The sequence below is a fragment of the Dendrobates tinctorius genome, unplaced genomic scaffold (genome assembly GCF_039654945.1).
Source record: "Dendrobates tinctorius isolate UK_male_01 unplaced genomic scaffold, ASM3965494v1 ptg000174l, whole genome shotgun sequence".
NCBI lineage: Eukaryota > Metazoa > Chordata > Amphibia > Anura > Dendrobatidae > Dendrobates > Dendrobates tinctorius.
Genome location: NW_027361841.1, coordinates 14,296,287 through 14,311,410, shown reverse-complemented (window position 1 = coordinate 14,311,410; position 15,124 = coordinate 14,296,287). Strand labels below are relative to the sequence as shown.

Genomic DNA, 15,124 nt, shown 5'->3' with positions numbered 1-15,124 from the left:
ATCCTCAACATACCCCTGACCTGCTCAGTCCAGTCCCATAGCAGAATGTTGCTCCCTGTAAAACTTAGGAGGTTGCTCAACATGGCCCCAGTGGTATACTGGGCTCAAATTGGCCCCCAGCGGTATACTAGCCCTTGGGGCTCCCACAACCTCGTGATCTGCATCTCCAGCACCTGAGGCACCCACGACCGCTTAGTCTGTTCCTTCTGTGCCTGTGGACTGCATCCTGTCAACTACGCCAAGATTGAGCAGGTTTCAGGATGCAGTGACAGGCAGGAGACAGAGCAAGGGTTAACTGGGTTTTAATCACAGTGGGATACTCCATGCAAGGAGGTAAAGGGTTAAACAGGGAATAAAACAGTTCAATGGTGAAATTGTGGGTAGGGTTAAAGAAAAGTGAAGACAGTAGGGACAGTTCTTATGGGGTTAACTTCTTGTGGGGTTAACTTATCCTATCTGCTGATCCTCAGGCTGTGGGTGCTGTGAAGCGGTGATGGCGCCAACAATGGCTGAAGCGACGCTTGTCCGCGTCGGTCCTGAAAATAACAGTCATCCGTCTTCTGGCGGCAGCGGTTGGTCTCCGGTGCCTTTCGCTGAGCCCCTAGTCCATGTACCAGTGTGGCTGGAAGAATGGAAGCAACCGCTCGGTCTGAGCCCAACGTGGTCAGTAAAAAGTATACTGGGGAAGCAGAGTGCTGATAGCAGTTCCACTCTCGGTCTCTCTCAAATGGCACCCGCATGGTACTCACAGGCCCAGAGCGCTCAGCTTCTTGCTTAGTCACGATGAGCGGGTGCACTGCACGTCTTTTCTCACAAGTTCTGCTGGCAGCAGCAGGGATGCTCCGAAAGGAGCGTTCACTCCTGTCTGCTGCGCGCTGTTTCTTCCTGCCAAGTCTCTCTGTTCTGTCGCTTCAGAGACTTAGTTTTGCCCCCTGCTTCTAAGTGCTAAGGTTTGTCCGGTTCTCTAAGTTTTCCCCTGACCAACAGAGGAGACAGCCCTGACAGTTCCGACCCGGCAGAAAACAGGTACTCCTGGTCCAGTCCTTCTTCTTAAACTAGGACTCACAGAAATTGCTTTTTCCACTTCCACCACTGCTGCCACTAATGTTTTGGCATTGACCAATTGACGTACTGGAGGTTGGAAGTCTAGAGCTGCAATGTGAACTATAGGCTTCACTCCTATCTTTGGGAAAAGCTCTCTTAAGGTTGTATAAAAGCGTGTTTCGATACTCCAGCATTCACGGGTCCCTTTCCAGGGCAGGAATCATCTGGCAAAATGTGGTTTTATAACGTGAATCTAACAGAGTGACAACCCAGTAGTAAGCATTATTTCTAATCATAGCTATTCGGGCATCATGTTGCAGATAGTGCAGCAAGGAAGCACTCACATGTTGGGCTCTACTATGAACTCCAAGCCCATGCTGTGTTGGTGGCTGGGTAACAATGAGACTCGTTTCCTCTGTCATTTCCCACCAACCACGAACAACAAAGAGCGAAGCATTACCCTCTTCATTTGACAGTTGCTCGCACATCAATTCTTCCTCCTTCATTTGTTCCTTGGATCTTTCACCTTCCATATTAGTTTGTCTGTTATCACCTGCCCACCGAGATCGCAGTAATCCACCCTCCCTTGGCACCCGCTTGTGTGACGACAGTCTTGAACTTAAAGACAATGTTATCCCTTCCGCATCCTCCTCTGCTTCCTCTTCTTCTTCTGGGACCACCATCTCCTCCCGCAGTCTATCCAAAGTCGACTCCAGCATACAGATGACTGAGATAGTAGTGCTGATGATGGTGTAATCAGCGCTACCAATCTTAGTATCCATTTCAAAACTATGCAGAAGGGTGCAGAGGTTCTTAATTTGTGCCCACTCTGTAAACGTGATATGCACCCCAGCCATACTTTGTTGGCACAGCCTATACTACATGACATACTGCATCAGGGGTCATTGCTGCTGCCACAGTCACTGCAACCTGTGCAGAGTGGAATTCCACCTTGTTGGCACATCGCATATCAACCTGCTAACTGGCATGAACAAAGACCTCTGAAGCGATGCAAGTTGATGACCAGAGGGGTGCGAATGGCGGAAATGAGCACCCAGCTTATGTGCTTTCTGGAGCAGCTCACCCAGGCCATGATAATTGGCAGAGAAAATGCTATACCACCAGGTTGAGGATGTGAGCCATGCAAGGCAAGTGTGTGAGGTTGCCTCGCCATAGGGCTGCCACCAGGTTTGCACCATTATCGGACACGGCCTTCTATGGATGCATGTTCAGAGGAGACAGCCATTGATTAAACTCAGCCTGGAGAACTGTCACCTCCTCCCAGGAGTTAAAGTCTGACGAGGGTCAGGATGCTGTTCGGATCCTACTTCGTCCTGCCTCGGACCCAAGCTAAAAAAATTTTGGGGCATCATGCAGATTTCCTCCTCTTTTCTCTGCAAAGCTTTTGAGTACACTTCTGATGAACATGGCATAGAATGTGTGAACAGCTGTTCAGGCTCACCCATCTGTGGTTCCGTACAGTCAGTAGAACGGTTGGAGAGTTTGGATGCAGGAGGAAGCAAGGTCAATTTGGGTGTCACCTCTATGGACTGTACTGGGTGTGATGTTGAAGTGAAGGAAGAGGAGGAAAGGCCACTTGAAGCTGTGCTTGCCATCCACTCGAGTACATGCTGTTTCTGGGCATCATCAACAAGGCGTACCGCTGTGCGTCTGCCAAAGAAAGGTAGTGGTGTGGCCTGTCCAGTAACATAAGTTGTCCGTTGTCTTTGTATAGGATGTAACGTTGCTTCACTAGTGCTTTCACAAACATTACCACCTACCCCACGGACACCTTGAACACCAAGCCTATTTCCCCTTCCACCATGGCCTCGCTTTTTCCCAGTCATGTTGCTCAGATAGTGTCGTAGGAGCACAGTATTAGCAACAATAAATTTGATTTTAAACTCTGCACCACCTCTGAAAACAGCTGAATTTCAGCGACAGTTAATTCCAAGTAGAAATAATGTCGTGCTGTATCATGTTAGTCACAGAAAAGGAATTTTTGAGTATGGACGAGGCCTGCATGACAAAGAAGTTATGCTACAAACTATTTTAAAGTCAGGTCCCCTACTGTATGCCACTAGGAACAGAAGATTTTTTTGTGGCCTATGGATCAGGCTTCTATAACACACTAGATGCTACAAACTATTCTTAAGTCAGGTCCCTTACTGTATGACACAAGGAACAGAAGAATTTTTGTGGCCTCTGGATAAGGCCTCTACAGCTTAATTTCAACCCATCAAAATGACAACGTGTGATAAGGCGGGTGGTCTAACTTTTTGCAGCTGAAAAATTATAATTTTTTTTAATGTGCCTTAGGTCTGCAGACAGGTTCATATCACTGCCACAAAATGACAATGTGGGATATAGCAGGCTGTTTCACATTTAGCAACAGAAAAAATTGTATATTTGTTAATGTGCCTTAGGTCTGCAGACAGTTTCATATTACTACAGAACTAAATGACAAGGAATCACTGTGTTGAGAAACATGTGATGGTGTTTCCGCAGTGTTGGATGCTGATCTCCATGAGTTCATTCATCTTCATTTTTCACAGTCTTTTACTAGGCATTGCTCCTACTAGCCAGTTTTCTACTCCACACTGATGAGGGGCAATACCCCGAAACAGCTGTCTGTGGATGGATACCATGTTTTGGCACAGGTGGTTTCCTTCATTGGAGACTGCCCTTCCCGTGATTGTTCCTTCCCGGGGAAAGACCTGGCTAGTCATTGCTTGCATTGAGAAACATGTGCCTCCGCGGCTTGTGTTTTGCATGTTTTTACATATTTCCCATAAGGGATGGGGGCATTGCTCTAGAATCACTGCGTTGAAAAACATGTGATGGTGTCTCCGCAGTGTTGGATGTTGATCTCCATGAGTTCATTCATCCTCATTTTTCACAAACTATACTTAAGTCCGGTCCCTTACTGTATGACACAAGGAACAGAAGAATTTTTTGTGGCCTCTGGATAAGGCCTCTACAGCTTAATTTCAACCCATCAAAATGACAACATGTGATAAGGCAGGTGGTCTAACTTTTTGCGGCTGAAAAATTATAATTTTTTTTAATGTGCCTTAGGTCTGCAGACAGGTTCATATCACTGCCACAAAATGACAACGTGGGATATAGCAGGCTGTTTCACATTTAGCAACAGAAAAAAATGTATATTTGTTAATGTGCCTTAGGTCTGCAGACAGTTTCATATTACAACAGAACTAATTGACAAGGTGGGATACAGCAGGCTGTTTCACATTTAGCTAGTGAAAAAATACTATTTAGAATGCCATACTCCTGCATGGAGCACAATAGAAGAAGTGCACAACACACTTGTAGGACATGTGCCCTGCTGGCTTTGTCTCTGAACCTCAGTAATTGCCAAAAAAAAGTGCTGGAAGGTAAATTTAGCAGCCACAGTGGACACTAGCTAGCTACACTATCTGACTGATATACAACCGCCTAACTAACTAGCTAAAATCTTGCTGCTAACAGTGCCAGCGTCAGGAGCGCTGTTACAGTGTCAAAATAGCACTAAAACTAGATGTCCGCTATTTATATGGAGGACATGTGATTTCAGCAGCCAATGACACAAGCCATTGTATCAGGACATTGTGCGTGTATCTTGCGCTCTGATTGGCTAGCCGCAATGTAAACACATAAAGTTAGGGAAAAAGAATGACTGTTTACAAGAACGCCACGCTTCTGAAACTCCCTCCCCTCATCAAACAAGTGCCAAACGCTCATGATACACCACCATTATCGTTGCTAAAGTGCTGAATATACTTTTATGGCAACGCAAATATTTTCCCACACTTTTACCAAATGTTACCGATTTTTTAAAATGTTGCTCGTGTTTCCGATAACGAATCCGAATGAGCCATAATTGTGCCGAATTTATCTTTTGCGATTGTTTTCTAAAAAAATTTGCTCATCATTATAACTGATATTAGTGGGTGACTGCCTAATAATAATGGCTAGAAATGGGCAAACCCGAACAGTAAAGTTTGGGGTCCATACCCAACTTTTCCAGGACTTCTCCATGTTGCTGTTCGGGTTCAACACCACAGATATTGTGGTTTCCCATGCTGTCATATGCATGACAGTGCAAGAAACATCGGCAGCTCTGATCAGTGCTGAGATCATTACCGCCGGCCAGAGAGCTGCATTTCCCATGAGCTGAGCTGGGATGAGCTTCTTAGAGCCGCTGATTGACTGCAGCACAATTGATGTGAAGTCAGCTTTGCAGAAAGTAACACACCAGGAGCAGTGGATGTGATTTTGCTGGATCCATGAGGGTGAATAAAGCACAGTTTGATTTTTTAAAACAAGCTTCTTTACCATGCATACAAGTGGCATATTCAAAAATTCACAAATCAGGTAATAATACTTGAACCAAACACATTCATAATTCTCATATTAAAATAACAGCTGACATGGATTTATTAAAGCATTCAATTAATAATTGACTAACAATAAAATTTTTTATACCTGATAATAGCAATAGTAAGCACCAAAGAAATTCAAGTAAGCAACATTTAAACCAGTTGAACTATATCAAATACAGAAGCCTACATGAGGCATTCTTATTCCAAATAACAGCAAAAAACATAATGCATGCATTCAGTCTATACAACTAATATTAGCAATCCTTATGAAAATCTAACGAAAGCTGCGTTGGGGCGTCGAATCATACATATGATAAATAGTGAGCGTTTTCTAAATCTATTTTATACCTAAAGAGCCAAATAATTTCTGAAATGTGTTGTATTAGAATTTAGTTTGAAATAGAATAAATATTAGGCTTTTGTTTTTTTATGAAGAAGATAGTAGTATTTTCTTCATTAGCTGCGCCTAGCCAATAATTCTGTTTTCTGAGTTTAATTTCATTGTGATATTTTTCCATATGTCCTATTCCTACTTGTTTTTAAATGCTCTTCCATAACTTTTTGATTAAATTCATGCATAGGAAATGCACCTTTGTAGTTTCTCAGGTAGTACTTTATATTATGCATGTATATTTATCCCTTTTTCAATAAGTTAATATCTGTGATACTTCTTCCTGGATATTGGAATCTTAGAAATGTTTGCCTTTCACTTTCTTAACTTCTATCCAATCTTCAACCTTATAAAGGGTTTATTACCTGAAATGCTCTTTTTCATGTTTTTTCTACACACCTGAGGTATTTTTTGCTATATGGGCTGTCATAAATGATTTAATGCGAAACATATCACCCGCACTGGTGTCAGCCACCAGGAGAAAATAAACTGTGTTCCTCCTGAGAGCTGCTGGCTTTCAGTCACAGGAGTATGCATGCAGCTGTTATAATCACTACTCACTATACTGTTAGCGGTGGATATAAACATAACCCACTACTTTGATTGACAGCTTGCTCTGCAGAGATGTGCCGCAATGCTGGCTGTCTAGCAAAAGTGCTAGGGAGTGCTTACAGCCATCACTCACTGTATAAAGATCAGTGTGTTAGCAGTGTCTGTAGCCACACAGACACGCCTCCATGACCAAAATCAAGTGGCTCCCAAGATGAATAAAGTTCCATTTCCTCATTTGTCACACTTTAGGAAAGGCGGCCAAATAGATTTGTTATGCTATTAATCTGTAGATCAACCCTGTATCTGCATGTTAATAGCATTGAGAACATGACAGGTTCCCTTTAACTCATTCAATGTTGATCTATGTATTGGAATCTACAATGGATCCCAATAAAAAAAAGTCACTAGTCATAAAACGCATAGTGGTAACGCCAATCTAGGCAAGTAGCTACAGGAGTACAGAAATAAAAGGTGTAATGGGGCCAGTGAAGACCATTATTAAGAATAATACATAACAGTTAGTTGTCACAGATTTTGAATGTGGGTCCAATAAACTTTCCTTACACTTTCTCCTATTTATAAAAAAAAAATAAAAACTTACACAAATTTTGGAATCTCATCATTTAAATCATTAATATAGATAACGAGCCCTCCTTCACAAGAAAGACCACTCGGAGCTGTTGCTGATATTAAAAGCCTAAATTCCTAATAGGAAAAAAAAAGGATAAAAATCAGAATAACCAAAACAACTCTATTGTATACTACTAGTACTACTAATACTCATAATAATAACAAAGAAAGAAAGATGACATGTTTGTCAATACAATCATACTTTAGGTCAATTTTCAGATTTGTCAGCCATATTTTGCACACAATTCACAAATAAACCCCCACTGTCTTAATATGTTTTTAGTATATACAGTAGTACTTGATTTTCCCAGAAGTTAGGATAATGACAAAGCTCTTTAAATTTAAAGTGCTTGGCTTTGGAAGTTAAAGGTAACCTGTCACATGAAAAAACGCTATTAACATGCAGATTTAGGTTTAATCGGCAAACTAATAGCATTCCAAACCTGCCCAGTGGCGACACTAAGAACCCCACTGCAGGGTGGAAATTAACTTTATTCCTCCTGGCAGTACTCGAGTTTCAGTCATAGAGGCGGTGCTGGCATAGGTTCGGTCATTGCTCTGTGTATACAGCAGTGGCAGTAACTACGCCTCCTGCAGTGCTGGAGGCGCAGTCACAGCCCACGATTTCTATACACAAAGTGGTAACTGAAACTGAGCTGATGCTACCTCCATGACGGAAACCCGAATGATGCCAAGGGGAATAAAGTCAATTTCCTCGTGGCAGCTGGGCTTTAAGTTCCACCACCAGGCAGGTTCAGAACGCTATTAACCTGCCAATTAACCCCAAATCTGCAGGTTAATAGCGGGTTTTTTTCATGTGAAAGGTGACCCTTAACCCAATGCCATTGTAAATTTATGATGTAGAGTTAAAACTCCTAAAACATAGGTGGAGCAGATCTGGTGCCTGCTTTGGTCATCTCCTTGGCTGGCTACATAGCACTCAGTGAGAGCTATATAAAAAGCAGATGCATCAACATCACTAATGCTTCTATAGGGCATGATGATAACATGATCGCTGGGTCTCTGCCATCATATCAGAGCTGCTGGGTCCTAGCAGACCCAGATCAGCTGTGCCAGTGACAATAGCACAGCAAGTATTTGTCTCCTATGAATGTGCCAGATGATGCAATTGAAAAAAAGTAATACAAAATACAAAGTCACCAGAAACAAAATAATAAAAACCGAAAAAATCATGTTTCTTGCATATAAAATACATTTTATTACATATAGTACATATACAGTGGCTTGTGAAAGTATTCTTCCCATTGGCCTTTTGCCTATATTTTTACATTACATTTTACATTTTTTAAACTGCTTTGTGTGTGATGCATCTGCTTTAAATAGTCTATATTGGTGAAGTGAAGTAAGAAAAATATAGGCAAAAATGTAATTTATGGGATAAAATAACTAAAAAATGGATTGTGCATATGTATTCACCTTTTTTGCTCTGAATCTCCTAAAAAATCCAGATAAAGAAACCAACTGAAGATGGTGAGTGAAAACCTGGTAAGGACCGTGAATATAAATGGATAAAAGTGAAGAGAATAAAATTACTAATTAAGGCTAGTTTCACACTTGCGTTTAAGGCCGCTGCATGCGTCATGCGTCCGCCTAAAATAGCCTTTATTGAATATTTTTGGGGTCAACAACATAAAAATATGGAATATAATAAAAAATTAGTGCATGAGGCAATTAAACCGCTGTAATACAATGAGTACATAAAACAAATTATAAAAGATAATTAATCCGACCAATGTCTACTCAAGTAATAATAATATCTATACCACACAACCTGTCGCAGATTAAAACTAATGTATTAGCAGCAAAAAGTTATATAAAGTGCAAAAATAGTGCAAAATTATATTACAAAGGATGCATAAGCCTGTGCAATTGTGCAAAAGCACCGTGCAGGGAGTGTATAGAATAAGTATGCAAGAAATGTGCAAAATATGCAAAAGGTGCAAAGGAATGCAAAAAAATGTGTCAAAAATATGCAGCAGTGATGCTCAAATTTGCAAAGTGTGCAACAGTTACAAAGTGCAAAGAATATGCAAAGGTGTCTATGAATCATGAGCATATATTCAGACAGACCATGGTAATGGATGTCACATATGCATGCTAGCTTCAAGCCTGGGCCAGCCAGTGAGGCCATAGGAGGCTATAATGATAAAAATGAGGCTGTATACCTGCGAGTGCCAGGAGGTGGGAGAAGCGGTGTGCCTGTGCACTTCGTCCACTTAAGTGTTCACTTTATTGAACGATTGAGTCAATTAATTCTATTTAAAGTGCTCCCTTCCTCCTCTAACCCTAAAAAATCCAGTTCAATCAATTATCTTCATAAGTCACATGCTTAGTGAAAGGAAATCCACCTACATGTGTGCAATCTAAGTGTCACATGGTCTGTCAGTATATACACACCTTTTCTGAAAGGCCACAGAGGCTGCAACACCAATAAGCAAGACCAAGACCAGACAAGATCAAGCAAGACAAAACAAACAACACCACAAAGACCAAGGAGATCCCCAGAAACGTCAGGTACAAAGTTGTTGAGAAGTATATGTCAGGGTTGGGTTAAAAAAAAATCCCAATCACCGGAGCACCGTGAAATCAATTAATATAAAATGGAAAGAACATGGTACCACAACAAACCTACCAAGAGAGAATGAGTAAAAATCTCAGTGACCTGATACGGAAAGCTGAAAGACATTTTATCCAGAGCGACTGGCAGTTGTAATTGCAGCAAAAGGTGGCTCTATAAAGTACTGACTTTAGGGGGGTGAATAGTTATGCACACTACAGTTTTCACTTATTTTGTCCTCTTTGTTGCTTGTTTCGCAAAAAAGGAATACCAGAGTTCACAGTTGTAAGCATGTTCTTTATATAAACTGATGCAAACCCTCAAAAAGGCTAGTGAGATTGTGAGATAGCAAAACCCGAAAAAATGTCAAGGGGGTGAATATTTTGCAAGCCACTGTAACCCCCAAAATACAAACAAAAATTCGACATATATTCAGTATTCACATGACTGTAAAAATCGAGAGTATTCAGTCAACAGTTTATTTGAGGTGAAACGTGAACATTGAAAAATATTTAGTTAGATTTTATTTCTGAATGATACGACAAGGTTTGTGAAATTGGATTGATATACATGCTGGAAAATGTATAGGCAATTATACTTTATGTATGCTTGGAGAAGGATAGGTACATATTACCTTGTTTATAAGAGTGTGCAATTTCTCTGCATTATATTTTACAATGGACGGAAACATGTGTGCTATGTATAATGCTTGTTATCATAAGCCATTGTGTATGTTGTACATTCTTTGTGTCCTGAGGTCAAATAACAAATTTAAAAATATATATATATATATATATATATAAACAAAAAAAGCAAAATCAAAATTAGCTTTTTTCATATTTTGCAAACAAATGATTATAGGTTACTTATTAATTTAAATGTCCCTCAAACAGCTGTAAAAATCTAAAATTTTAAAATTTGACAAAAATCCAAAATCAGTACTGAAAAGAGGAAGGGCAAAATTTAAAAAAAAAATTGGCTGGTCATTAAGGCCAATTCAGTTCTAATCACTAAGAGGTTAATGTTTATAGTTTAATTGTTTTTTATCATTTTTAAAATTGTGTTGTGTTGACTGTTGACCTGTGCATATTTCATTATTGCTTTTCACTGATGTATGTTTTATCTTTTCAGCAACTAAATATCACCTGATATCCTGCATCATAATCCAGAGGTTCTGATGTGTTACGGAACACAAGTCCAGTTCGTTTATCTACATCAAAAAACAATCCATTTAGGGTTGGTCCTGATGCTTCAGACTCAACAGCAAACTGCATTTAAGGAGACAAAGAACAGTTAAAAATAAGGCAAAAAAATGTTTAATTGCGGTAAATATTTTATATCAAATCTGTCAAAAGTGTCAATGAAAAGGACCACACTGGACGTCTTTTTTTCAACTACACTAGCAATATGCATCTCATGTGTTTATTATATGATTTTTATTGCAATAAACACAATTATCCAGAAATCCAACACAGAAATTTAGCCTTAAAAAAATAGTCATAAAGGACATAGTAAAATGGTTTGTAATGTTTAGAAAAAGATATATGCTCATCTCATTAAGCCTGTTCTCTATTTCCTCAACCTAGAAAACAATATTTTTAACCTCAAATATGGGATTCAGAATAACACCCTGAACCAACAATCCATTTATAGTGCTTTAGTAATCACAATTTGTAATATCACTACATTCAAGAAAGTTCCAATTAATTTTTTTTCAATGATATCAGTGGGAGGGTTTCCTTTAGTGTATTTTATAGTCTCACTGTTCATACAGTAAAAGCTATAAGATATACTTGACATTTTACAATTTTTAAGAGAAATAGTTAATAATGAAGAAAGCACAAGAATATTGTAAGCATTAAATATGATAGCATAGACTTTGGTTGTATGAATCCATTCTTCTTTTGGATCCTTTATTTTTTAAGGTTTCTCCCAGGAGAGTGGCATTGTTTGCTATAACAAATTAATGTGAGGATTTTTTTTTGTTTTTCCAACCTAGCTTCTAAAAACAAAGTATACTCTACTTGTAATGGCGTACCGCAGATGTAAAGTTTCATACCCCCATTGAATTCAAATAGGGGTCATGATCTTCCGTCAATTAATATTGATGGAAAGAAAAGTATTGCATGTTGTGCTATTAAACAATCAACGTCTTGACATTTGTGTTTGAAGTAGTATTAACTTTTTGATTTTCAAAAATCAATTTCCCAACAGTCATTTTTGTAAATTTCACGTAAAAATAAACAGTGATCCAAACAGTGGTTCAATATTATGTGTAGATGTCCTCTTGGCCAGTGAATGCGTAAATGTTAATCTTACCGTCAGGTCATCATTGCCATCCTCATCTTTTGCAGGCACTTCATAAATAGGTGTGAACATGGGGAAATTCTCATCAATTGAAGTTCTCGCTAGATTGAAGTAAAATGTTTTTACTCTCTTACAGCACATGAATTTATAGAATATATTCTTGATAAATAAAAAATTACAAAAGTAACAGACAGTAAGCAAATCTTATCTTCTTCATACAGTGAAAGGATGGCAAACTTTTACAAGATAACTGTGTACTAGGAAGATTTTTCTGATGCTTTGCAATTCTCTAATATTCTACGTATAAATTGTACAAGGTACTATAATGTACAGTTTCGGTAAATCTTAGCTATTGAAGGCCATTGCTTTGCACAATGTCAGTTCAAAGGAGGATTTGCAGCAGTTGAGATGTGTATAAGGAAAAACTGACTGTACCTACGGCAAATTAAGAACATTATCCTGAAAATTTGTGAACCCTATAATTTACAGTATTAAAAGTCATCTTCATGGCCTGCATACAGACAATCAGGCTGTTGCCTCCTGTTTTTATATGTTCATAGAACTTTTAAACTTTTTTTGGTTGAATTGATAGTAGAGAATTTGGCATTTATCCTTACAATAAATAGTCTATTTACTAAAAGAAATTCTTAAACACTAACCTCTTTTTGCTTGAAAATCAGGACCACATACAGGCGGCTCAACAACATTTTCAATAATCACAGTAAAGACAGTGCTGTCAGAGCCACCTAATAGTCCATTTGTAGATGAGACTTGGAATTCATAGAAATTTGGAGTGCTGTCTTCAAAATCAAAGTGTCTTATAGCTGTAATGACTCCAGTATCTAAAAAACAATTGCAGAATTTTAAAAAAACCTAATACCTTATTCAAAAGCTCAAACTGCTTTCCTGCTCAGCCACACTCAGGAGGCACAAATATCAACCTTGTAGACTACTATTGTTAGAGACATTTAAGAATAGTAACACAGGTTATTGAATGAAAGTAAGCACAGGCCTGCTGGTCAGTGAGCCCTACTGCTACATCCAACACACATAAAGGATACCCAACTTGGAGTCCAATCATTTCCAAAAATTAGGGGCAGACACCACTAAAGTGGCATCAATTTCTCCAGAGTACAAATAGTATAATGAGGCTCTGACACCCCTACCAATGCAGGCAACCCACCAGATGGAAACCCATCTTAGAGTTTCCACATTTAAAAAAAAAGTATGCAACATCAGCAGCAGTAGCAACAGCAGGCACAAAAGCCTTGACAAAGGTGTCAGAGACCACAATAATGCAGGATCATTGCATCACACTAAAGACTACACCATCACCTAGTCTGCCCAGTCTGTAACTGGGGTGTAAAGTCATTGAGTTCCATGAGTTGTTCATGATGAAAGTTAGGTGGTCTACACTTTTAGGGGGCAGGCAAATGCGCTTATCTGTCAGGACCCCACCAGCAGCGCTGAAGACATGTTCTGAGAGAATGCTGGCTGCTGGGCACGGCAAAACCTCCAAGGTGTGGAAGGCAAGCTCAGGTCACTCTTCCATTTTTGAAGAACAAATATAAAAAGGTTCAAACCCTCCCTTATGGCAATGATATTGAACTCCAAATACTCCTACACCATCCTCTCTAGATGTTCACAACATGTCAGACGTGTACTCTATTCTGCTAGTGCACAGGCTGGTCTAAAAAGTGCCACTTATTCTGCTGCTGCTAATGTTTTTGCATTGGTAACTCGACATTCTCAGGGTTGGAAGTCTATAACCGAGAAGCATACTGTGTGCCTCACTGCTGTCTTGGGAGAAAACCACTCTCAATATTGTCTACAAGCGTGTTTCAATACTACAGCATGCTCGTGTCCCTATCCAAAGGGGGAAGCATCTGGCAAAATGTACTCTTGTACCGTGGATCTAACAGAGTGGCAACCGAGTAGTCAGCACTAGTGTTGAGCATTCCGATACCGCAAGAATTTCCCACACAGCAATGGCATAAAGTGAGACTAGGGACTTTTTTTTTTTTTAAGTGGCGGAGGAATACAGTGCGGAAGGATACCTACCTTCCGTCATTGGATTCCTGCAGCCCGTAGAGAACGGCAGCATCATCTGATGCTGCAGTTCTCTACCCAAGATCGTCGTGGGACACACTCGTGGACTGCTTCGGATCGTGGGTGAGTATTTTTGTGGTTTGTTATGTTAATATTTATTCCGGAAAAGACAATGGCTTCGGGGAACAATGTGACAAGTATTGGTAAGTATGTTACTCTATGTTATATGTACTGTATGTCTATGTATGTATTGTATGAATGTATTGTATGTATGTAGTATATATGTGGTATGTATGTAGCATGTAGTATGTATGTAGTATGTATGTAGCATGCATGTAGCATGCAGTATGTATGTAGCATGCATGTAGTATATATGTAGTATGTATGTAGCATGCATGTAGTATATATGTATGAATGTATGTAGCATGTAGTATGTATGTAGTATGTATGTGGTATGTATGTAGCATGTAGTATGTATGTAGTATGTATGTAGCATGCATGTAGTATGTATGTAGTATGTATGTAGTATATATGTAGTATGTATGTAGCATGTAGTATGTATGTAGCATGCATGTAGTATATATGTAGTATATATGTAGCATGTAGCATGTATGTAGTATGTATGTGGTATGTATGTAGCATGTAGTATGTATGTAGCATGCATGTAGTATATACGTAGTATGTATGTAGCATGTAGTATGTATGTAGCATGCATGTAGTATATATGTAGTATGTATGTAGCATGTAGTATGTATGTAGCATGCATGTAGTATATATGTAGTATGTATGTAGCATGTAGTATGTATGTAGCATGCATGTAGTATATATGTAGTATGTAGCATGTAGTATGTATGTAGCATGCATGTAGTATATATGTAGTATGTAGCATGTAGTATGTATGTAGCATGCATGTAGCATGTACTATGTATGTAGCATGCATGTAGTATATATGTGTTATGTATGTAGCATGTAGCATGCATGTAGCATGCATGTAGTATGTATGTAGTATGTATGTAGTATATATGTGGTATGTATGTAGCATGTAGTATGTATGTAGCATGTAGTATGTATGTAGCATGCAGTATGTATGTAGCATGCATGTAGTATATATGTAGTATGTATGTAGTATATATGTAGTATGTATGTTGCATGTAGTATTTATGTAGTATGAATGTAGCATGTATGTAGCAT

General features: G+C 39.2%; 1 protein-coding gene across 1 annotated transcript in view; it reads right to left on the bottom strand.

The window, feature by feature from the left end:
- The window catches only part of LOC141054091 (cadherin-related family member 4-like), a 188,692-nt gene that overhangs the window by 137,642 nt on the left and 35,926 nt on the right, over nt 1-15,124 (bottom strand). The window contains 4 exon segments of the mRNA XM_073551252.1: nt 6,971-7,074; nt 10,723-10,845; nt 11,897-11,985; nt 12,544-12,726. Of these exon segments, the coding sequence (XP_073407353.1) occupies nt 6,971-7,074; nt 10,723-10,845; nt 11,897-11,985; nt 12,544-12,726 (499 nt within the window).